A 26,552-nucleotide genomic window follows, 5' to 3' on the forward strand; every position below is an offset into this window, starting at 1 on the left:
AAGAAAAATGTGAGTGAGTTTGATTCGGATTTATCCAGGTGCTCGGAGACATAACAGAAGAAGAGAGAGTTGTAACATCATAATTATTTTCTGTAACATCAGCATGTGGTATATTCAGTGATAGACCAAGGATTCTTTTACAAGGGGGGAGGGGGGCACAGAACTCATTAATCGTCGAAGAGGCAAACGGAGACAAACAAAAAGATAACCACACATTTCTGATGTCTTACAAATCTTAGGCAATTGATTTTGTTTACCTGGTCATTCCAGTAGGCATGGGCATGCAAGTGCCCCCTCAGTGCCTCCGATCCACCTCTGATATTTCCTTTTCGAATCATGTCCTATCGGTCAGCTCATTTAGAATCAATATTACATCTGTTTTTAATCAGTGAGAATATCCTGAGAGAGTCTTCATTTATCTACAACATTTTTCCCCTTCTTTTTTCATTGTCAAGAATATTTCGGCATAAATCTCGTAGGCCCGTTGGAGAAAGAAAGCTCCGTACGTTTTCCTTTTTAATTAAACTGATGTCTGTTGCCTTAATAATCTTGTTACTCTATTATGCAAAATCGTTCCAAATTGAGTTTAAAGGGAGATCCTTCTCTTTTAGGTGACAATCAATATCAGGTGCGATTTCTTGCTTTACACTTTTACCAGGCCAACATCTCAACTTGTTAATTTCATTTATATTAGGCCTATATAATATTGCCACCTCTTTCAGTCTAAAACGTATTGTTATACAGGCTCAAAAGAGACGAGAGAAGAAACCTTTTAAAGCTCATCTGCCATAGTTTACAGGAGGGATTAGACCGCCCTGCAAGGTCACTGGACAGGTGGTTATCTCATCAACTCAGCTCTCAGTTAACATAAGAAAAAAAGCATCATGGGGGACCAATGGTCACCGATTAGGCATTGTTTGTTATATAGAGGGCGCAAGTAGCTACAAGTAGTGTAGTGGGCCTTTAAACTGATTATTAATCGCTGACATCGAGGAGGAAAGTCATGTTATACAATACACTGTTTTAAAAGGTCGCTTCAGGAAATTCCCTTACAAACCCAGAAAGGGAGGGTATTCATCCGAGTTGTCCGACTGAATGGACATAATTTGATGGGCTCTTTTGATTATATTTAGCAATTAAATCTATGTCGAACATCTTACCACCACAGATACTGAAACACTGTGGAGAACAGAGAGAGGAAGAGGGGAAGAGAGAAAGAGAAACAGAGAAAGAGAGAGAAAGAGAGAGAGAGAGAGAGAGAGAGAGAGAGAGGGAGACAGAGACAGAGAGAGTGAGAGGGGGAGGGAGGGATACAGTCATGGAGGGAGAAAGAGAGAGGTGTGGAGGGGAGCGAGAGAGTGAGAGAGATGGAGAGAGAGAGAGAGAGAGAGAGAGAGAGAAATGTTGGCGTGGAAAATCCCGAGCGATGTTTTATAAGCATACGTTTTTTGTTGGGGTTTGAGTTTTGCTTTGCTTTTAATGAAAATAAAAGAAAAGGGTAATACAGTGCTTGTAGTGGCTTTCGTGCAAAGAAAACAAATGGAGACCTACAGCAATTTCATCTTCATGAGAAAAAAAATGTCATGAATAGAATTCATAACATGGGGAACAAACATGTACTCTCACAATCTTTTCTTAGAGAAGTGAAGGAGCTTGGCAGCGATGGAGCAACGCCGCGAGAAAGATGGGGAGGTAAAGAGATAGAGGAAAAAGCTTGCCTGCTCTCCGTGTCATTGAAGCATTTTGAACCATGGATACTTCCATCTCCTATCTAGGTCTATTAAACATGGCTTCCAACCGTACTCAATCAATTCCAATTATGATTCAATTTCATATATGGCGTCTTTACCGTTGACCTATAGCAATATCACTTACGCTCGAACCATCTAGATTATATTATACCCCACATTATTGCATAAAAATAGTGACACAGCTAGCCAGCGAAGAGATAGCGCGGGAAGAGAGTGAAAATAGCGCGGGAAAAAAAGTTGAGAATCCGCTACCTTGACGACATGAGCAATTATCAAACTAGGGAAGACAACACACTTGATTAGTGAGTGTGAGGGGAGTGTAGTGCGCGCGTAATACAGGTGAATGCTCGTCATTTCATCCTGTATACATACAAGCACACACACGCTTGATTTGTGTTTGTTGGTTAATTACTCAGCGAGGAAAGTGACACCGTTAAAAGGCGCAGATATGGTGAGTAATTAAATCAATATTATTATTACTATTAAATTATCATGTTGGACTATCTTTGCACGAGTAATGATACAAAGTAGATTGGAGAAATAAAAATGTCATCGACGGATAGCTAGAGTAGTAAGTCAACAAAATACCCGATCAAGCGCATAATTTTGTGAATGAATCCATCATTAGAGTGTGTTGTGAGATGAGGTTCATTATATTCAGTGATGCTGGGTAATGATGCCAATCCTACCGTATAGGATGCGATTTAGTTAAAGAATCATTGCTTTTATGTATGCTCTTGTTACATTATTATCCTATTTGTTACAGAGAAAAAAATGATTCTATGATCACTTACATAATTTTTTATGAACTCGTAGCTTACTTGGTATTATTTAATTGTACATTCTTTTGAACATAATTTTGTTTAGGACAATTCAATAAATTCAATGAATTCAATAAAATGGGAAAGGAAAGAAAGGCCTTAGACTTAAAAGAAACAAGAATATTTATGTCAATTAAAAAAAACTTTCATGCAAATTTACGACTGCAAGGGTTAAAAATTATGAATTAAGAAAAAAATAAGAAAATTGAACGATTTTTGTTTGTTATTTTGGGTGGGGGGGGGGGGGCAAAATTTCAGAATGATGTAACCTATGCAATTTTGTTACATTTTCTCTCTTTCGATAAATGTTGCAAAGAATATAGCATACAGTCCAATCTGTCTAAGTGGCAACCTCTCTATATAGGCACTTGTCCGTCGAGAAAGTGTTGTAGAACCTGTCTAGAGAGGCCAGCTGCCAACTGGGGCCACTTTTTCTATTCCCCTTGTGCGAACTTAAAGGTAAAGACCAGTATTGGAAACGCCCCAATTTCAAAAAATGAAATGGAAGCTCTCATTACCAATCATGTGAAAGAATATGTTTTGACTAATACATGATGATAAAAAATTTGCCGGGAAACCGCCTACTAATTCATATATTTGGTAAATTTGTTTCTCTCATGGTCTGTGAGAGATATAGGGTAGTCCCATATACATCTTTTTGTGTATAGTGCTTGTAACTTTACGAAAAATGGGCCAAATTTCTTATCATTTTGATGATTCCCAGAACCTTGCAGATGCTAGATGCTAGATGATCAACCTTTTCTGATCGATTCCACAACGTTTCTTTCACAATGCAATCGCATGACCATAACTGGTCTTTACCTTTAATAGACAGGTTTGACTTTGTATGCATAAAAACAAGAATAAGAACGTTCTTATTATCCCGTTATTTATTTCTCTTTTTTCATCCATTGATTTTTTTTGTGTGTGTGGAGGGGCTGGTAAGACCGGAAAGACAGCCAAATTAATAGCATCGTATCCTAATAAAATGGTGACTAGCCTTGAGCAGTGTTGATGACCATATTCCCCTGACCTCGGTCTAGGTCAATATCGCAAGCAATATATTCTGATATTCTTGAAAGTAAAGTCAACCAAATTTTAACTTCATATACCCATGCCAGACATAGGTCTATTCTATAGCCAATACTTCTTTATTTGCAAATATAATCGTCGAGTTTGAGGTTGCAATCAAACCAGGCGTTCCGTGAACCAACAATGATTGTGTACTCTCGTTTTACGTAATTAATATTTATTTAGTCGTGTGTGATGCACTGCAAGAAATACATACGGATTATTATTATTTTGATGCGGTAACCAACATGATCCTTTATTTGATCTCACCGAGTCTCACGCAGCCTGTATTCAAGCCTGGAATAATAATAATAATAATAATAAACAATATTTATAAGGCGCTTAATACTGGTGGCTCTAAGCGCACCATATTCTGACTTAACAATTCGTCCCTGTTTTCACGAAGTGACGGTAGAGCGCGCAACTAAAAGAAAGTTAGTTTTGAATAAATCGCTTTCAAAGTTTCAAACCATAATCTCAACCTCTCTAATGTATCAAAGGCAAATAAATTTTATATCCTGGGATAGAAAATATCTCAATGTTTAGTTCTATGTTTAAATATTTCCATAATTTCTTATATTTTGGGGGGAAATGAGCTGTAAACATTACCGTCACTTCGTGAAAACACGAAATTCAAGGACGCGCTGTGATTTTGTTTTCACGAAGTGACGGTACGTAGCCGCGCGCGTAAAACATATGGGATTTTTCTCTCGTGGATGGAATTCCCGAAATGGACACTAAATACGGCAAAACGTTTTGTTTAATTGATGTACAGATAAAATAATTCAAACTGTGAGAAAGAGTACATTTTCCTCTTTCTGTAGCTGCTTTTTCATTTCTCTGTGTGAACTGTCAACACAACCGTCATTTCGTGAAAACACAAATTGCATAGAACGCTTTGATTTTGTTTTCACGAAGTGACGGTACGTAGCCGCGCGCGTAAAACGTATGGGACTTTTCCCTTGTGGATGGAATTCTCGGAATGGACACTAAAAACGGCATTATATTTTGTTTAATTGATGTACAGATAAAATAATGCGAACTGAGAGATAGAGTACATTTTCCTCGTTTGGTAGCTATTTTTTTTATTGATAAGAATAAACTGAATGTCTCTGTATGAACTTTTAACTTAACCGTCATTTCGTGAAAACACAAATCACATAGAACGCATGCATTTTGTTTTCACGAAGTGACGGCTCGTAGCCGAGCGCGTATAAAACATATGGGATTTTTATTGTGTGAAGCAATTTCATGAGAAAGACACTGAAATACGGCAAAATTACTTGTTTAATATATGTATGGATAAAATAAGAGCACCTTTTCTTCCTTGTATAATTATGATGCTAGATGTATGATGTCAGTTTTTGTTCACAAAGCTACGGCTCACAATAAATTAACTATCAATAGCACAGATGGATATTGGCACAAAGTGCTTTTAAAATGATTAATAAGCTATTCTCTTTAATCTTAAGCTAAAAATGGATATGTATTTAGTATTCTTTGAGGTTTAATTATCAGGTACATTGTATGTATAGGGAATAAAGATTGCACTAAATTTACTATATATACTTTCCACTTAAGAACACGTTCAAGTAGTCTCCCCCCCTCTCTCTCTCTCTCTCTCTCTTTACCCCCTCCATCTCCCCTTAATATCACACAAATTCTGCCATTTCTTGTTGAAATTCATGCGAGTGATATCAGGGCTTTTGCTACTCTATTACTATGAGGAATTTCTAAAATTTTAGAGAGGGGCCTAGCTAAATATATTTTTTCAGATAGGAAATAAAGCAAATATGTTAAGAAATATTTTTGAATAAAGGAAAAAGATTCAGTATTGATCATTGACCATAATCTGTAGTTAACTACTCAACTCTGCAATATAAACACAGAAAATGAATTTCGACTGAGCAGTTTTAATTCAAACATTTGGAACCAGAACAGCAAGTGGCAAATGGAGCATAAATTTAAAAATATTAAATAATTCATACCAAACATATCATCATCAATTATCATCAATACTGTTTTGAATTTTGAAATGTACATTAAGGGTTTTGTGGAAAAGACTCATCAGTTATACATCCACGGAATACGAAGGTCATTTCGTTCATTATACAGTACTTGTACATATGCTAAAATGTCTTTATCTAATTCTTTATATACGACTTGGTTATCATGTTTATTCAGCAATCGTAGCGAGTAAATGCCACATGTGACATACAAAATGCTCGACATACATGTACTACATGTATCATGAAGTTTTTCAATGGGAAAAATGACTAATATAATCATCATCGTTACTTTTTTGTTCATCACTGTTTTTCATAAATATCTTGTGAGTAGAGTATCAGAACCAAGTCAGTTTACACTATCTCTTTCTAGGGTATTTCAATAAAATTTAGTACACAGTCTCAAACGCTACAAACTTTACCAATGCTTAAAGGTTGTCTTCACCCAGGTAAACACGTAATCTCTGACTAAACTATTATCAGCTAAACAATGCATGATAAACATGGAAATATCAATTTGACTAATCAATTTCATTTCTCATCAAACAGATACAATTCAAAACAGCAACACTATATTGTATGATCATTATAGGATAGTTTGAAGTACCAAATACAATTATGATGAGAATGACCATAGAAGTAACAAATTAAAACATTAAATGTGAACTAGTAACATTGTGTTTTGAGAGAAAACCAATTGTGGAAATGTAACTTATATTCATGTTCTAATGAAGGCATCAACCCCTGTGAATACAAACATTTAAAGAAAATGGATATAAAAATTCTTCAATACAAAGATACGATATGAGGATTCATGGAACTGGAATCGAAAAATCTAATATGCATTACTGATTGAGATAGGTATACCTGATAAATAGCAGTTCTGAGCTATACATTTGAATATTAAAGATTTATGTTTGCAGGAGTTCATTACAATACTGTAACAGAAAACTGACACCTGTACGACCATTCAGTTCATTGTTTCAGAACTCATGGAAAATGTTACCAGTTTGCTTTAAATCAATTCATTTATTTTATAATCAATCCATTTCATTGTGATTACTAGTACACACAATTACAATTATGAGTGGAGTTTGCTTTATTTATGATATTCAAAATGTTTAAAATCAAACAGTATAAAAGAGAGATTGAGGTATTGAATCATTGAAGCATTGCCAAAACGATCAATGTAATTGATTCTAGTTTCTCAAGCATGCCCTTCAACACAAGTTCTTAAAGTTTCTTCACACATAATGTCATCCAAGCGATAGTGAAGCAGAGAAGATCCTTGATCTAGACTGCTTGAAAGTAAAAGGAAATAAGAGAAAGAACAATCATAATTAAAAAAAGTCCAAGTCAAAATCAATAAAAAATCATTATCAGAATTTCAATTATGAAAGGGAAACTTTACAGTGCATTATGATTGGGCGAAATTATTGTGTGTAGTTTTGGTACCCAATTTTAGAGAGTCTCTTAATAAATTAAATACTTTATGTGGTATCACCTTAGTATTGGAAATTTTTGATAAGGATTTAAAAAAAATTAGATGCTGACCTCAATAGGACCACTCATTCCCTTAACTAAGAGACCTAAGCATTACAAACAATTAAGAATATCTTAAATTTTAACTGTTGGGAAACAATCAAGAAGGAAAAAAGATACCTTTTGACTCGCTCACAAGCATAGACAATGGGTCATCATCAGAATCGCAATCGGAGCCGTCAGGAGACTTTAAGGGTCACCATGCCAAGTCACACATGCAGCTCTGACTGTGTTCGGTGAATTGCTTCAACAGTGTTCGGTGAATTGCTTCAACGGTTCCATACCGCTCCCACTCTTAGGTCACTATGCCGAGTCACATCTGCAGCTCTGTGTTCAGTGAATTATCAAGGACCCATCTTACCAGCATGTCGGTCCCTGTATCCAATCTAATTTTGTAGAATGAAAGAAATAATTACAAGTTATTTTCTTTCATTTTTTTGCAAGCAGAGGTAAGGAAATGAATCCAATATTATCTTTTGTACATCAAATTAATTAATAGGCATAACTGACCCCAAACAGAAGTTTTCAATTGCCCCTATTACCCCAAAATAGAATTTTCCAATTGCCCCTTCCAAACAACAACCACCCCTATGCACATAAGCAGTGAGTGTGCTTTAGTACTTTGCTGCTAAAGTGTGATTTTCTTGAACAGATCATGAAACTATTCTCACCTGGATTTGTGTCTGGCCTGTGGCATTCTTGAAAAGTAGATGTACTTTCCCAGTGCTTCCTTCATATAAGTGCAAATTGTATCTACTGCATCTGAAACTAAGTGAAAGCAAAAACATCATCATAATTTCATTACCACTGAAGTGTAGGTAGTGAGACATGTACATCATCTGGTATGGTGCTTTCTTGGAAAATTCTTTATAACACGAAGTGGAGTTGGGCAACATTTGCTGGTATCAAGAACAATTGTTTAAAATAATTTTTGTATAGGGTGAGGGACCAAGGGTACTAAAGTAAATTGCTGCCTTTGAATATAACAGATACAGAGTACAGACAATGAGAGAAACTAAGCTAAACATGTGGACATTGTTCCCCAAAAGGTAGACTACTCATGATTACTTCAGTCTAAAAAAAAAGTATTCCTTTTTCGGATGGTGCCATTTATTCATTTTCAGGGCAGGACCGTATCTAATTTTCAATTTTTAATTAAATTTTCATCCATGTCCTTCTTTGCTTGAAAGGCAAATCATTGAATTCCCTAACAGTTAACCAGGAAGGGCTACATCCCAGGTCATCTCAGCTCAGCATGATGATAATTTTCATAACTCCCTTTGCCCTTGGCCATGTTGATGTTGGCCTTGGGCTTGGAGCCCTGAAATTTCTTAAACCCCAGGCACGCGCCTTACAAGAAAGGTCTCAGTCTTGTCTAGATCCTGATCTACTCACCTCTAGATTCTAGATTGATGAGTAGTTGATGACATAAACTGATAATTATAAAATGATGATCTAGAGTAACTAGAGTTCTAGACTCTAAATCAAATTTATAATTAGCTAAATAGTAAATTACTGAAAAAAAGTAAAACTCTAGACTAGATCTAGATCTAGTCTAGTCTACTCTCTAACTTTCTGTAAAACTTTGTTCAAATTTATAACTTAAGCTGATATAAAAAGGACCTTATAGCATTAATATTTGGTGTGGAGCAAAATAAGAAAGACTCTCCACTTAAGTTATTTAGTCTAGATGCATATTTGTTAAGTCTAAGTTGATCTTTTTAGTTTTGGATCACATGATACTTCACTCCTTTATTCACTTACATAAAAATAAGTATATGGGGCGAGATGTGGAACGACGGTGTATTTTTCACACATTTCTGTGCTCATGGACATATTTATGGCTTACAAAGAATCAGAATGAATCAAAAGAGCGTACCACATTAATTTACCTTAAAAAGATGTTTAAAAACTCACCTTTTCATGGTCTGTGACTGTTCCAAACTGCGAAATTTTCACTACCGTCACTTCGTGAAAATATTAAAAGCAGGAAAAGAGCAAACGATGTTTTCACGAATTGACGGCTGTTAAGCGCGTACTTGGCCGTCACTTCGTGAAAACAGAAAATCCTTTTGCTATGCATTTTCTTGTTTACGTCATCGTCATAGTGACGTAATAAGACATTATTATGATCTGAAATTTTGTGAGGTTCAAGATGTTAGTGAATGATGTCCAAAAATGCAAAAAAATCAAAAGTGAAAATATATGCGATTTTCCTCACTACCGTCACTTCGTGAAAACAGGGACGAATTATTTACCAAAACTTATAATAAACACACAACTTATACATCTATTCATTTGATTTTGTTTCTTTTACTCGTCTATCTTGTCTCTTTGAAAGAATATACGATGAACTTCAAAATATATATTTTTAGAAAGAGACTCAAATTGAATTTCATTCGAATACTTCAACCTGAAATTCTCTAGCGATACACCAACTAAATTATTCATACCATTACCAAATTTTGTATTTTGCCTAAATATGTGAAAATTGATTTATCCCGAATTATAATAATATTGGATATTTATATAGCGCACATTATTATCCACCATGCATGGTGCTCAAGGCGGTCCAACTATTACCCCGGCTCTGCTAGGCAGCTGATTTCGGCGCTCACAGCATTCAAGGAATTCCTTCCTACCGGTACCAATTTAACACCTGGGCGGAGAGTGGCAAACGTAGATTAATATCTTGCCAAAGGACATTAGTGCCGTTGCGGGACTCGAACTGCGGACCCTGTCACCCTGTGATCCACAGCCCAACGACTTATCCACTGATGTTTCTTGCGAATGTGACATATTAAAGCTTACAGCTTAAAATATTCAACAAAGGCCCTCATTCAACCAGTCCACCTTGTATTTTTGAGTTACGAAAAAAAAAAAACCAACAATAAAATAACAAACCTACCATATTTACAAGGTGAAGGAATAACGTTATGTAGACCAGGGGCCTGTGTGTATTATACGCCATACGTTTTTCACTTAGGTCCTCTTTAATTTTTGCAAATTATTGAAATCAGTACCATGTCTAAAGGATATTCCCACATTTTAACTGCTTCTTGGCGGTTGAACACATTCTGAGAAAAAAAACAAACAAAAGAAATTTCATGCTCTCTGCCGCATTCGGAGATAAAAGCCGACATGGTATGATGTGTTGACATTTGAAATCTTAGCAATTTGCAACGGCACGATGATCCAATCCCTCTCAAAGCATGCAAAGCGCAGCTCCACAACTCGTTACTTCGCATTTCCTTTCGCTCAGAGATATGTTTCTGCAGTATTCGGTTCACAGCATCAAAACAGCCCAATGAGAGTAAAAGCACTCGGTAACCATGGCAGCACGTGGGTTGTAAAGCACCTGCTACATGCATCAATAACTTCGCGCCATCTTGGCCTTTTATTAAAAATCTTTCATACCGAGCGTGTCACATACATTCGTTCTACACTTCATTTACCGTATTATTATCCTTTTTCTACTAGTATTACGTATTCTCTTCCATTCACGGTCAACATGACTCGATGAATACATAGCTCTGTCTGGAGAAGTCAAATATAAATCAGATGGATTATAAAATGCAATTTCTAGAGGAAGGTTGCGCTTGAATAGCTACAAGTAAGAAACAAGTTGGGATATGCCATGCAGTAGCAAACTGAACGACCCTTGCTAATTTTTCTGTAGAATGTTGACGTTGCTTGTTGATAATTATAATACTAACAATAATATACATGTATAGGACTTATATGCGCCAAATCCACTTAAACATTAAATGCTCAAGGAACACTAGTGCAACACATGAAAATGCATTAAAAAGACGTACTCGTACAGAAACACAATTTAACACAAAATAAGAAAATTAACTATAAAAAGCAAGCTAACAAAGATAAGTTTTAAGGTTGTTGAAAGATTCTTCTGTAGGAATATCTCTGATTCCTCGAGATAAACAATTTTAAAGTGATGGTCCGGCATGAGCGAAGGATTTCTCTCCCACTTTGTATTAAGTTCCCGCCCCCCCCCCACTCAGTGTTATTTAGGGTACGCATATGCGTGTTCCAAGCGACCCCCCCCCCCTTTTTCAGCAAAAGTCCGGTGTGTAAAGTCAATACGGGTCGACCTTTTTCTTTTTTTATACGAGCCTTTTTCAGCACCCCCCCCCCTTTTCAGCAAAAGTCCGATGTGTAAAGTCAATACGGGTCGACCTTTTTCTTTTGTTACGAAAGGACATTTTGGTAACACGCATGGGGTCCGTCCGTTCTCGGAGGGGGGGGGGGGGGGGGGGGGGAGGGGGGCGGGATTAAGTTTAGGAAGTACAATCCAGAGTTTTGAGAACGTAAAGATCTGGGAGATGTGTAGAGATTAATCAAAGAAATATTGTACTGTGGAGCAGAGCCATGATCACAATGAAACTTTTTTTTTTTAAAGTTTGAAAACAATACTTGATGTTCTTGATGAGTTATAAGTCAGTGTGGAGATTGAGAAACAAAACCATTAACCAAACCAACCTCTCTCAAAAAAGTTGAGTCGGTTAATTTCTTTAATCACGAAATTACAATCAAAATTTCAAACTGTTATATGCAAGAATTTGTCACATATTTGTTGCAGTTTAAAGCTGCAGGTTCTTAGCTGTTAGTGATATTGCCCTGTGCCCTTGAGGTTTAATTCAATTTTTTTTGCAGGAAACTAGAAAAGGAGACTGTTCCCTTTTGGAAATATCTTACAATCATGCATGAAGTAAACTTAAGCATCATTGACAAAATCTCAAATTGACTGATTTTGTTATTATTTTTTTAAATAAAGGAAGAAAATTAGATTTCCAATTATAAACATTTTCATATAATGTCTATTGGAGCATTCCTTGTAATTTAAAATAAAGAAGAACAAATCACCGCTTGTTATTCCCAACGTTAACAAATATAAAATATCAAGGTAAATGATGACTTTGTTTCTATTCAGGCTTCGCAAGGGACCGAGCAAGTGAATTGTGAGGGAACACTTCACAGTTCAAGACTAACGACTGAACAAATGGAAGGTAAGCATAAATTGCCTTAAAGTCCCACTGCACTACCTACAGCTACTTGCGCCCTCTATAGAGCAAATAATGCCTAAGCGGTGACCGTTGGTCCCCCATGGTCCCCTTTTTCTTATGATAATATAGAGCTGATTTGATGAGATAACCACCTGTCCAGTGACCTTGTAGGCCGGTCTAATCCCTCATGTAAACTATGGCAGATAAGCTTTAAGCCCCACTGCACTACTTACAGCTACTTGCGCCCTCTATACAGCAAACAATGCCTAAGCGGTGACCGTTGGTCCCCCATGGTCCCCTTTTTCTTATGATAATATAGAGCTGATTTGATGAAATAACCACTTGTCGGTGACCATGCAGGGAGGTCTAATCCCCCTGGCCAAACTAGTGCAGATGGCTAGGACCGAGTACTTCCTTTGCCAATAAAAACCGATGGCGAGTATATAACTAAAGGGAGGGGCATAGATGGATTTATGACGTGGGAAACAAAATGCAATGTAAATTTATGCACTTAATTTTCAGTTATATTAAAATTCCTGGAAAACATTACTACGCACATAACTGCTGATGAGATATGTTTTTATAGATTAGGAGGACATCAATGACGCAGATGACAGACCGTGTTGATACAGACGAACGGCATTGATCCATAATGGAAAACGAATTGGGAGGATGTGATTTGAAAGAAAAAAAAATCGTTGTCGGATATTGGGAAAACCTATAGAGTTTTTTATGCGTTTAATGCGTAGATGTATTGAGTACATTGTCAAAATAATCATCGAATATCAATCAGTCTATTAAAATGGCGTAATTTCAACTAACATTGAAATCTAAAATTAATTCTAAAACATTGAATGGCTGTTTTGTCGTTCTTTTTGTTTAAAAAGAATCCATAGTTTGTTAGAGTAGTAGATGGTAAAAAAAAGAAGGAAAACTCAGTTATTAAGGAAAAAGGTCTGGAGTCTTTAGTGTAGGTACAGCAAACACCGCTTTTAATAAGTAGATATAACCAGTTGAGAGCATGACACGTTTAATTCGCAGAATTTGCATGAGTTTCTGTTTCCGTATCTTGACGAAGCTCTAAACACTTTATGATTATAACCTGTATGATTATGAGATGCATCGCTCATAATATGAATGGCAGGCATAAACACAACACACGGAACTAATTGGCATCCATGGCAATATAACGGTCTATATTGGCATGTACATAAGCCTTATAATAGTTCATTGTGGAGCTAATGTACCGCATGAAATTATGCTTGATGGTGTCAAGTGATGCGAGTCTCTCATCTGGAATTCCAAATGGCCTTCACAAATACAATACAATCAGATTATACATTTATGAAATTAAATTCATTAGTGATTTTCCATCAGCTATAGAAATGGTTTCAACATGTTCTGCCTCAAACGTCGGAACTTTCATTCAACAAATTTGATAAATGCTGACAATATATTGTCAAGGGGTGACACAGTCCCCATGGTGATGGGTAATTGAATGGTGATTGTAATGATTAATTTATGTTGATTATGATGAAGAGAAAAATCGTGATCGTGATGAAGAAAAGAGATTAGCTACCTAGAGAGAATGTTCATTTTTTGATAAAATGAAAACTATGATGATGAAAGGAAATACTGGTAACAATGATAATGCGGTATTGTCAGCCGTTTGTTTTATGTTTGCTGCCTATAACCATGATAATTATACACCGTAAATATTCTTCAGTAAAGTCGTGATAGATTACCCCTCAAACTCGTGACATCCTACAATTTAAAATGTACAGAATGATAAAACTGCGAATAATTTACCTTCTACTTTAAATAAACTCATCCTTCAATCCATAAATTTCTTCTCGTTTTTCCATCTATATTATAGTATTTTCTATCATACTCACATACTGATTAAATGATTAAAAACACTCAAATACGAGTACTATTCACACAAGCTTAAAGGGAAAGTCCACCCCCAAAATAAGTTTGTTTCGATAGAGGCAGAATAATAAGAAAATCAGGTGAGTGAAAGTTTGAGCAAATTCTGAATGAAAATAAGAAAGTTATGAATTATTGAAGTTGTGATCAATCAAATACAAATTGGCAACTCTGTGACTTATTATACGAGCTCTCCTTCATTTGCTTTGTGCATAATATTCCATAAAATCATGTTTTCTTCGTTATTGATGACGGAATATGTATTTGTTCCTTGCAGGGGGAGTATAGAAACATATTTGCAATTATTATATTTAGGGTGCAGTATGGTTGAAATTTTTCTTGAGGGAAAATGAAAATTTTAGATTTGTTTAGTACTGAGCAAATGGAAGTTGAGCTCGCATGATACGTCATAGAGTTGCCAATTTGTGTTTGATTGATCACAACTTCAAAAATCCTAACTTCCTTATTTTTAATCGGAATTTGCTCAAACTTTCACTGACTTGTTTCTCTCATTTTTCTACTCCTATTAAAACTAACTTAATTTCAGGGTGGACTTCCCCTTTAATGAATAGCTAATGCTTCTTCTTGCAATTTTTAAAACTAATTCTGTAATTGTGAAGTCACATGGCACATATTTTATATCAAGCTGAACAGTTTGAAAGATAACAGCGAGTAAATAAAACTTCTAACAAACTTATGAAATTGCTCGAGGTTTGGAAAGCTGTTTGATTAATTATTGATATCGGGCCCTCGATGATGTGGTTACAGGAAATTGGAAGGCTTCACGTTGATCAATTATTCTATTGCTTCTTTATTATTGAATTGTAGCTCAATTTTGTGAGGGCTTTATATTCTAATCATTTTTGTCTCTCTCTCTCTCCTCTCTCTCATCCTGTCTCTCTTTCCCCCTTTTCCGCCCCTCTCTCCCTCTTTCTCTCGACCTCTCCCCCCCCTCTCTCTCTCTCTCTCTCTCTCCCTCTCTCATCCTGTCTCTCTTCCCCCTTTTCCGCCCCTCTCTCCCTCTTTCTCTCCACCTCTCCCCCTCTCTCTCTCTCTCTCTCTCTCTCCCTCTCTCATCCTGTCTCTCTTCCCCCTTTTCCGCCCCTCTCTCCCTCTTTCTCTCCACCTCTCCCCCTCTCTTTCTCTCTCTCTCTCTCTCTCTCTCCCTCTCTCATCCTGTCTCTCTTCCCCCTTTTCCGCCCCTCTCTCCCTCTTTCTCTCCCCCTCTCTCTCTCTCCCTCTCCCATCCTGTCTCTCTTTCGCTCTTTCCCCCTTTTCCGCCCCTCTCTCTCTCATCCCCTCTCTCTTCTCTCTGTCTGTCTCTTTCTCCCTCTCTCTTCCCCTCATACCCTCTATTCCATCACCTTCGATGGGTGTGACCCATCACCATGACGACCCCTCCTGCTTGACTCCACCCCATACCTCAGAGTACAGGGAAGCGTTTAACAGCTTTGATCGTAATAACGATGGCGTCATATCAGTGGATGAGTTTGGTGACGTCATCAGGACGTTGGGTCAGAACCCTACTAAAAAAGACATTGAGGACGCTGTCAAGAGATTTGATGAAAACAGTAAGTAATGAAGATTAAAATCAAAGTCAAGGAAGTTGAGCCCTGTTTATGATGGTGGTGTTGTATGGTGTCTTGTTGAGAGTTGTAGTGGTGGTGTTGATGACAGGAATGGTATTTGTGGTGCTGGGGGTGTTTCACAAAGATCTTAAAGGGAGTGGATCGCCAGTTTCCATGTGCAGAAGGCCATAATTCGCTGACACCAGACTTGGTGGAAATACCATTAATGGGGGTACAATTTTGCACACAGCAAACCCATAGTCCAGTCAAGAATTACCCCCAATCTCTGGGAGAGCTCGAGAGTCTTCGGCAAATCAAAGCATTACATAAGGTCCAATGGTCATAAAACTCAAGGCTAACCCTGGTGATTGACAACACCTGTTATTGGGTAAACACCCGAACGGTGTCGAATTCCCCATGAGAGCCGACTACTCAGTAGCCTCTTGTCGATGCCCTCGCGCTGTTGGAGTCTCTAAATTCTGACGAGCGAAGCGAGTCAGAGAAACCGAGGCGCTTGCGCTGAGGGCCTCTTGACAAGTGATCTGAATTATATATTCATGAGACCCGATTTCCTACTGAATTATGCATGTCTAGACCACAGCGATTGTGTGTGTGTACGTGTGTATTCGGGATTGCCCAACTAGGCTAGTCTGCAAGCACAGACCCTAATTTGACACTTTATCAAAAAATCATTGTGCCTTGAGAGAAGCCTAGCCCAGCTTTCTACTGGTACCTACTAGTTGTACCAATATAGGTCAGGAGCAGCTATAGTACGTGGCATATGGTAGTCTTCTAGTGCACACTCTCTTTTACGACTAACCAGGGTTTGTGCTTGCAGACTACAACTAGGCGGCCAGTCTCGCTCTCACGGAGGGAATTCGCACAGAGCGGTAGATATTACGTCATAGTAGCTCTCTCTGATTGGATGACTTTCACCGACTTCTCTAGGGTCGGAATATTCGCCAAACAAAGTAAAACATAAGAAATTCAGATCACTTGTCAAGAGGCCCTCAGCCCTCAGCCCTCAGCCCTCGTCAGAATTTAGAGACTCCAACAGCGCGAGGGCATCGACAAGAGGCTAACTACTCAGTGACTTTATCTCTTAGGCTGCGTTCATGCTTAAATTTTGAAGGCAGAATGAGCGATCTGAAACGCTCATCGTAAACGCTCATCGTGATCGCAGTTCCACGATGCACTGTTCATGCTTACTTCTCTGGCTCCCCCAGGCAATTCTCAGTGTGTGGCCTTAATTGGTCTTCCAGCTGGATTCGCAAACCTTCACTGTGCATGCTACGTAGACCCACTAGAGGTCAGTGAGTTGACCCCATTTAAACGCGTTTACAAATTGTAAACGCATCTTTTTGTGAGTTTACGATCGGCGATCGTGATCGCCGTTTTTCGGTGATTCTACAAAAGTGAGCTAAGACGCAACCGTGTTTTAAACTAAACGCGTAACAGATGCCTGATTCTGGCCGTCAAAATCAAGCATGAACGCGCCCTTAGTTGGACTTAACAATATTATGGAAAGCCGTTAGCGTCTTTGATAATGTTTTGTAAAAGTTCTTTTAAAAGACATACAATGTTGATTCAAATCATTCATATTTTCTATTATCAAGGAGATTTCATGATCTTGATGTGGAATTTATGAAAAGTCTAAGATACTTGAATTTTCGCTCTTGAATATGTTTTATTTTAGGAGTACAAATGGCTCTCTATAATTCTTAGGTCCAACTTAGAGTTAAGTTAGACTTAGGATCTTTGTGAACCCCCCCCCCTGATGTTGGTGGCGTTGGTGTGTGTGTGTGTGTGTGTGTGTGTTAGTGATAATGTTTTGGGTGTTTTGGGGTGCTGGTGGTTGTGGTGTTGGTGGGGTAACCCGACACATGCTCCGCCGACGATTGCTCCGCCGACATTTACTCCGCAAAACGCGACAATTGCTCCGCGACATTTGCTCGGCGACATTTGCTCCGACGTCAAATGCTCCGCCGACAGTTGCTCCGCCGACAGTTGCTCCGCCGACAGTTGCTCCGCCGACAATTGCTCCGCCGACAGATGCTCCGCCGACAATTGCTCCGCCGACAATTGCTCCGCCGACAATTGCTCCGCCGTCAATTGCTCCGCAAAACGCGACAATTGCTCCGCCGACATTTGCTCCGCCTGAAGCGACACTTGCTCCGCCGACATTTGCTCCGCCGACAATTGCTCCGCCGACAATTGCTCCGCCTGAAGCGACAATTGCTCCGCCGACATTTGCTCCGCCTGAAGCGACAATTGCTCCGCCGACATTTGCTCCGCCGACAATTGCTCCGCCGACAATTGCTCCGCCTGAAGCGACAATTGCTCCGCCGACATTTGCTCCGCCGACATTTGCTCCACCGACATTTGCTCCGCCGACAATTGCTCCGCCTGAAGCGACAATTGCTCCGCCGACATTTGCTCCGACGACATTTGCTCCGCCCAAAAAGTGTCCCATAAACTACAAATGCTACTAGTACTACGACAATTGCTCCGCCTGAAGCGACAATTGCTCCGGTGACATTTGCTCCGCCGACAATTGCTCCGACGACATTTGCTCCGCATGAAGCGACACTTGCTCCGGTGACATTTGCTCCGACGACATTTGCTCCGCCCAAAAAGTGTCCCATTAAATACAAATGCTACTAGTACTACGACAAATGCTTCGCCGACAATATCTTCTTTACACCTATTTTTTTCGTTTTTTTTTTTCTTCTTCATTTTCTGAATGCATTTCTTGAAATAATGTAGATGAAATGAAATGAATGAATGTTGATGAAGTGGGAGGAAAAAGGAGTTACCTAAAAGTCATTTCGAATATACTGAAATAACTTTCCATCTATCACTGTACGTCCCATATAATGTATACTAAACACTCATTACATGTCGTGGGAAGTTTAAAAAAAAAAGTAGAGCAGCAAGCCACATTCCCCAATACGCGCATACCTCCTAGTTAATTTCAAGTAGCTCATCAATATGTAATACCTGAAATTACCTCGATCAATGCATCTTACTAGGTAAAGCATTATACAATGTAATAGGTCATCATGGAAGTTTAGAAAATAAGTAAGGGGGATTTACCAAGTGTTGATCTTTTTAAGAGTTTTATAAAGAAACAAAAAGATATTGAATATTTCTCAGCGAAAAAAAGGAACAAGCTTGTTTCGCATTTTAAGAAATGGCGATTTGACTTATGATACTTATGTTGATTTAACTTTTATTCCTGTGCCCCCTCACTCCCCTTTATGCACTGGAGTTCAAACTATGATTTATATGTGTACAGTGTATTTTTTTTTACTATAATGTTTTTTTTTTATAACTTTCTTGTCCTTTCATTATTGTTAGTTGTTCTTATACATATTGGTTTTTTTGTTTGTCTAATTATTACCAATGACTTGTAAAATATGTAATTTGTATATGATTGAAAATTTAATAAACACACAAATATAAAAAAAAAAGTTGAGAAAATAAGGGCACTTATATACGTAAGGAAGAGAACCCATTCAGACGGGAAAATGAGATGGCAGCCTTTCTGCTTATTCACATTTATACAAATCATTTTGTTGCAGTTTGATGTTAGTTCTTCATGATAAGCCAATTGCTCTTCTTCCGGTGGCTTCGTGAGTCCCTTAAATTATTTAGTGAAAACAAAGTACTCGAATGAAACGGAGTGTTTTGCACACTAACATATATATATATATTAAAGCTACATACACTTAACTAAAGGAAAGAAACCTTTAGAAAATGGACTGGATATTATTGAAAATATTATTCTAAACAAGAATGTACTACATGATTGTATTACTTTACGTTTCAATTTCACGAGAGAAATAGAACTCGAGAGGGGGAGCAGAGAAGAAGTGATGGAAATGAAAGAAGACTAATAGCATGAGAGGAAAGAAAAGAGCAAAGAATACAAGAAAACGGTGTAAACAGGAAAAGGAGGAGCATGGGAGAGAGAGAAAGAGAGAGAGAGAGAGAGAGAGAGATAGCCTTGAGCTTTGGATCAGCTAATGAGTAATACATGAAACAGATTTTGAGCGGAGTAATTATCTTTCGCCGGAGAACTTGCGTAAGGAGCTATAATTTTATTTTTTATTTTTTTAAATCAAACATTATGGGGAATAGCAAAAAACGGTTGTCTTTTTTGCTCTTTTCTTTCCTCTCATGTTATTAGTCTTCTTTCATTGAGGTAATTTCAGGTCTTACATATTGATGAGCTGTTTGAAATTAACTAGGAGGTATGCGCGTATTGGGGAATGTGGCTTGCTGCTCTACTTTAAAAAAAAAAACTTCCCATGACATGTAATGAGTGTTTAGTGTACATTATGTGGGACGTACAGTGATAGATGGAAAGTTATTTTAGTATATTCGAAATGACTTTTAGGCAACTGCTTTTTCCTCCCACATTATCAACATTCATTCATTTCATTTCATTTACATAATGTCATGAAATGCATTCAAAAAATGAAGAAAAAAAGAAAGAAACAAAAACAACCCGTGAAAAAAAAATATTGTCGGCGAAGCATTTGTCGTAGTACTAGTAGCATTTGTATTTAATGGGACACTTTTTGGGCGGAGCAAATGTCGTCGGAGCAAATGTCACCGGAGCAATTGTCGCTTCAGGCGGAGCAATTGTCGGCGGAGCAATTGTCGACGGAGCAATTGTCGGCGGAGCAATTGTCGGCGGAGCAAATGTCGTCGGAGCAATTGTCGGCGGAGCATATGTCACCGGAGCAATTGTCGCTTCAGGCGGAGCAATTGTCGGCGGAGCAATTGACGGCGGAGCAAATGTCGGCGGAGCAAATGTCGGCGGAGCAATTGTCGGCGGAGCAATTGACGGCGGAGCAAATGTCGGCGGAGCAAATGTCGGCGGAGCAAATGTCGGCGGAGCAAGTGTCGCTTCAGGCGGAGCAAATGTCGGCGGAGCAAATGTCGGCGGAGCAATTGTCGCGTTTTGCGGAGCAATTGACGGCGGAGCAATTGTCGGCGGAGCAATTGTCGGAGGAGCAATTGTCGGCGGAGCATCTGTCGGCGGAGCAATTGTCGGCGGAGCAACTGTCGGCGGAGCAACTGTCGGCGGAGCACCTGTCTGCGGAGCATTTGACGTCGGAGCAAATGTCGCGGAGCAAATGTCGCGGAGCAATTGTCGCGTTTTGCGGAGTAAATGTCGGCGGAGCAATCGTCGGCGGAGCATGTGTCATGGAACCGTTGGTGGCGGTCCTGTTGGTCTCGGTATAGGGGATGGCGGTGGTGTAGGGTGGTTATTGGAGGGGGAGGGGCGAGGTGAGCCCACGTGGAATCGGAAGCACGACTGATTAATGACATTCGGTTGAATAGGAGCATTGCTATCCCCTCCAGGAGTACAAATGGCTCTCTATAATTCTTAGGTCCAACTTAGAGTTAAGTTAGACTTAGGATCTTTGTGAACCCCCCCCCCCCCCTGATGTTGGTGGCGTTGGTGTGTGTGTGTGTGTGTGTGTGTTAGTGATAATGTTTTGGGTGTTTTGGGGTGCTGGTGGTTGTGGTGTTGGTGGCGGTCCTGTTGGTCTCGGTATAGGGGATGGCGGTGGTGTAGGGTGGTTATTGGAGGGGGAGGGGCGAGGTGAGCCCACGTGGAATCGGAAGCACGACTGATTAATGACATTCGGTTGAATAGGAGCATTGCTATCCCCTCCACATTAAACTCTTGGTTGCCGCTCAAGTATTAAGTAAGAATGAAAAGGAGAAAAATATTTACAAAAAGAGAAGGAGAAGGAGAAGAAGAAAAAAGAAGAAGAAGAAGAACAGGATGGTCATGATGAAGGAGGAGGAGAAGAAGAAGAATGGATGATAATATTGAAGGTGGATAAGTAGAAGAAGAAGAAGAAGATTTTAATTTATAAATGGAGACAGACAAAATCATGATGACTATATGACTCGTACAATGTTTTTTTTTTTATCGAAATATGTTTTCATACTCTCGCTTAAATTAGGACTTGTTTTTTTCTGCCTTTCTCTGACAGGTTGTTTATTTTCTCGTTTGTCTTTTTTCTAGAAAACGGTACAATAGAATTCAACGAGTTCATCAAGATGATTGACCTAATCCCTTTCAATGATAAGGATCAGGAACAAGAGGAACTCAGGAAAGCTTTTCAATTGTTTGACAAAGATGGCAACGGTTATATCAGGTAAGAATCATTCTTATTAAAATCAGATTAGTGTTCTATCTAGCCCCTAATATCGGTATTAAGGATTATTTATACAAACCATTCTATTGGGAGCACATATCATATTTTGGCATATACCCCCAAATAAAAGTTATAACAAAGCTCTGGTATATGCTAATCAACTCTTTGATGCACTTTAACTTGTGCATAATTTTGTGTTTGGACACTAGAATAAAATCAACATAAGATAATGATCTGATTTTTACATGGTTTTAATTTTAGGGCCCATTATACAACATCATCGTCCCACAGAAGAGGTACCGTTTTTTAAAATTCTGTAATAGCTAGTGAACCTGTATGATACCATACTTTAATAAATAGGTGGATGTCAAGCATTTTGCTCCTCTTAGAGTTTCATTTGTTTGGTTTATGTTTTTAATCTCCCACTGTCCCACAACATTGACTTGCAAATTGAATGTTCTACATTAAGCCTGTTCCAAACTGAATAATTAAAAACAAATAACTAATTGTTGTGTGTTTTACAGTGCGGCTGAGCTGAAGTTAGCCATGACTACACTAGGAGAACCTTTGACAGACGACGAAGTAGCAGAAATGATCGCCAATGCAGACATTGATCAGGATGGAAAGATTAATTACGAAGGTTAATACTTGTTACATGGTTGTTTGCCGAGAGACAAGAATATGTATGGCATTAAAAGGCGATCTCGTAAAATGGGGGTATATTACGTAACCCAAGCAATGTTTACATAAAGTATGTATCTTTGCATGTTATACATGTATGTACATATAGTTTACAGTTAAAGTATTAATTCAAAGGTCATGTCGAAAACCGTTTCGAAAGTAGACGGCAAGAAAGATTTATTTATTTAATGAATGGAATTAATGGTAAAGAATTTTATCTAAGTCATTCACTATTTAGAGCTATTAGAAGCAACAAAAGAAAAGAATTTCAATCGTTCTTGTTAACAATGCATATTAATTGATTATTTTTCTAACAAAAGAGTTAATCATACATTCTGAACCAAATTTAAGAATAGTGCAAACTGTACGTTCATCTCTAGTGTGAAGAGAGATAGAGTATTTTTTAGGGGGCATAGGTTGAGAGAGGGGCGGGGGGGGGGAGATAGATAGAGAGAGAGAGAGAGAGAGAGAGAGAGAGATAAAGGGAGAGAGAAAGAAAGAGGGAGGGGAAGTGAGAGAGACAGGGGAGAGAGAGAGAGAGAGAAAGAGAGAGCGAGAGATTCCAATCTCTACAATGCAATGTACTTTTTTCACTTTGGGGTGCATGGGTATGTTGTTTTCTATATAGAAATGTCTTGTGACGAAATTATAACCATTTTATTCTACAAAAATAAAGAAATGACAGTCTTCTTTCTATTGTGTTTTCTTTCAGAATTCGTTGAAATGATCGTGCAGTCTTCGGAGAATTCATGAGGCTGAGAGCCGAATGCTTCATAAACAGCATCCATACTTTTGACCACCACGAGTGGAGGCGGTATCTGTCCACGAAAACACCAAGTTTGCTCCAAGAACAAATCGAGAAAATTTCAAGACGTTTGTGCAAACTATAAAGCTAGTTTATTCCTAGGAGAGTTCACTGGATTGAATTAATACGGAGCATATTCGTTGCGAATTTTCTCACTATCAAGACATTAATTATGCACAGGTTCAGTGGCAATAATAATTCGTATGTATATAATCCTGAAGTGAATGTGAATCGCACTTGCTGAAGCCCCCCCCCCCTTTCTTTGAGAAAGAAAATGTCGGGTGAAAACCATCCGTCGTCATGGTGACTGGTAGATATGGTAAATATCTGTATGTTTAAAGACTGATATCAAAACACACTTTGCTTTTGAAGAAGGTCTCATTCTTCACTGATGTAAATAATTCGCTGACTGTTTTAAAGATAGAACTGAGTTTTGGTAACGTCAGTGCATCATGAAAGAAACTGAAAGAAATTGGAAAAGGTTGATCATGTATAGAACAAAAGAATGGGTGGATACTGCTGGCGTTCGAATTATCGAAATGATAGGAAACGGTCACAAATTATTTGTCATCTTTATCAGGACTCAAAGTTCGGTTTGACAGGCAGACACTTTACCGACTGAGAAAACTTGCCTCCTCCTTAATGTGCTCTGGTTTCTATTTTATATTGCATATAGTTAAATATTGGGAGAATGCTAGTCGTATATTCGTAGTTCTAGTAGACGTACATTTAGTAATAGTATAAGAAGTAGTATAGTAGTAGTAGTAGTAGTAGTAGTAGTAGTAGTAGTAGTAGTAGTAGTAGTAATAGTAGTAGTATTAGAAGTAGTTGTAGTAGAAGTAGTAGTAGTAGTAGTAGTAGTAGTAGTAGTAGTAGTAGTAGTAGTAGTGGTGGTATTCGAAAGACTAGTATTAGTAGAAGTAGTAGTGGTGGTGTTAAAAATACTAGTATTAGTAGTAGTAGCAGTAGTTGTACACTCTAAAAACTGAAATGTTAAATGTCAATTTAAAAGGGCCGAGGAGTGACCACTCTTTCAAAATGTCAGATTTTTTCTTTTAACCTGCTAGATTCAACCTTTATAATGTTGGATCCAGTATACATTTTGAAAGAGTGGTCACTCCTCGGCCCTTTTAAATGGTGATTTAACATATCAGTTTTTAGAGTGTATAGTTTTATTTGTATTATCTGATTTGTATACTCCATTGCACGTTGCACACAATGACTAGTATCATGTTTATTGTAGATCATGGCAATCAGGGATTATAGGATAGTACATGTTGTATATAATATTACTTTCCTTGATGCTATTGAAAGTACAATGAAATGAGTGTGTAATGTATGATCAACACCTTGTAATTCTGTAAGTTTGTTCGTGTTTTTTAACTTGTTTTATTTGAAGACGTCGTAGAGGCATTTTTAGCACTGGGCTCGGACTCTTGGTAATTAATTAGCTGGTTTTAGATAGCATTAATGAGACCCTCGTGACGTACTTGGTAGAGCCTTTCATAACTGATTTGTGACGTCATTTAAAGGTGCTACATGCATATACCATTCTGATATGAAGTTACACAATATTCATCTTATCATTACATTCTTTTAAAATCTAATTAACAATGAAAAAAATAAGAAGCCAATTAGGGCCCACATATAATATATTTCTGTTACATTATAAGTCGACTGTGATATACAGGAATGTTATTCAAGTAAGGGTACTATTTTAGAAGTACTGCAGAGTCAGATGCCCGAGTTTAAGGAGGTTCAATAAATGCAGAACTGTAACATTCATTTTTAAATATGGCATATTATGTGGAGGTGTTGTGGTATAGTGGTCCATTCACTTGGTTCTCTATCCAAATGGTTTGACGGTTCGAATCCCAGCCCGTCACTAACGTCCATATTAAGACATATTGCCACTCTCCAACCAGGTGAAACCGAGTACATGGTTATTGCTGGGGTAATATAAATGCATGCAGATCCCACAGGGAGATGACTACATGTATTAATATCGATGTGGCTAAACCCTGGGTAAATAAATTTTAATCATTATTTTATTTATTTGTATTGCTTTACGTGTATGCCTCCTTGAAATTTACAGTGTGTGTGTTTGAAATCAGTTATGTATAATTCAATAACCAAATTCAAATACAACAAAAGTTTATATAATAATTTCAGCAGAATATCAAAATGGCCCTTTTCTTTTTTGTATTGCAGTGAACATTAACAGTCAGATTAAAACGAATAAAAAAATTACAATAACGAAAATAAAAACAGGACAAATATCAGGAGGGGGGGGGGGGGGGTTATCAGACGAGGTGCCCTGAAACGCAAAAGGTTAAATAGTTATGTTAGGGGATTCAATGAAGTATTTAATGTGTAAATAATAATAATTAGCGGATAATTATTCTTTTGTTAGTTTGTTCGTTTTTGTAAGTCATGGTTGTAATGTCTGTACAGGTGCTTTTATCGTGTTAACAAGTTTCATTTCATTTACTTATCATTCAGGATAGATATTTTGTACAAGTATATTTCAAAAAGTATATAACTGCGTACGGATTGAATCCCCATTTTTAAAAATTTAATTCCGACTGAACTACTCATGATTTGAACAATATACCTCACCCCTTAAAAAAAGAGAAAAAAATCCTGAATACCTTTCGGGAGAATGTGATTGTTACCCCCGGATAAATGAATTCCAAATCTATCAATTTTATTAATCAAAATGTGCTGTTTAGTGATGAAGAAAAAATATGTTGAATACTAGTGAGGAAAATATTGCAATATAAACACGCAAAAGTGCTTAAATCCTGTCTCTTCTGTGAAGCCTACGGTTTGGAATATACAAAAATGAGAGAGAGAAAAGCTAGATTGAAGCAGGGCATGTTTAAAGTCTCACCTCCCTGATTGAAGAATGTAAAACTGTAGAGGTAAAGTGAGAGAAAAGGCTCTAGAGAGAGAAGGGGGGGGGGGGGGGAGAAGAGAAAAGTTCAGGTAGGAGGAAAATGTTTAAAGCACCCGTTATTCTCCTTTTCTATCCCTGCACGATAGAGGGGCAGACACTGACAGAAAAAGAGAGAGAGAGGAACACAAAGACAGATATATATATATATATATAGAGAGAGAGAGAGAGAGAGAGAGAGAGAGAGAGAGAGAGAGAGAGAGAGAGAGAGAG

At 38.0% G+C, this 26,552-nt stretch overlaps 1 protein-coding gene and 1 long non-coding RNA gene across 3 annotated transcripts; one reads left to right on the top strand and one right to left on the bottom strand.

The window, feature by feature from the left end:
- The first annotated feature begins 1,667 nt into the window (after positions 1 to 1,667).
- On the top strand, positions 1,668 to 24,151 carry LOC584132 (calmodulin-A). Its single transcript, XM_784011.5, has 6 exons — positions 1,668 to 2,202; positions 12,143 to 12,218; positions 15,572 to 15,715; positions 21,765 to 21,897; positions 22,422 to 22,537; positions 23,291 to 24,151. Exons 1-6 carry the CDS (start codon positions 2,095 to 2,097, stop codon positions 23,329 to 23,331), a joined length of 618 nt encoding a protein of 205 aa, XP_789104.5. The 5' UTR covers positions 1,668 to 2,094; the 3' UTR covers positions 23,332 to 24,151.
- LOC115928061 lies at positions 6,920 to 9,311 on the bottom strand. 2 transcript variants are annotated; one of them, XR_004065850.1, is made up of 4 exons: positions 9,109 to 9,310; positions 7,863 to 7,959; positions 7,312 to 7,577; positions 6,920 to 6,947 (listed from the first exon to the last, which is right to left on the bottom strand). It is a non-coding gene; the product is annotated as an uncharacterized LOC115928061 (long non-coding RNA). The 2 variants fall into 2 exon arrangements; XR_004065851.1 differs by having other exon boundaries at positions 6,921 to 6,950; positions 9,109 to 9,311.
- Positions 24,152 to 26,552: the final 2,401 nt, after the last annotated feature.

The sequence above is a fragment of the Strongylocentrotus purpuratus genome, unplaced genomic scaffold (genome assembly GCF_000002235.5).
Source record: "Strongylocentrotus purpuratus isolate Spur 01 unplaced genomic scaffold, Spur_5.0 spur5_scaffold_21, whole genome shotgun sequence".
Classification (NCBI taxonomy): domain Eukaryota; kingdom Metazoa; phylum Echinodermata; class Echinoidea; order Camarodonta; family Strongylocentrotidae; genus Strongylocentrotus; species Strongylocentrotus purpuratus.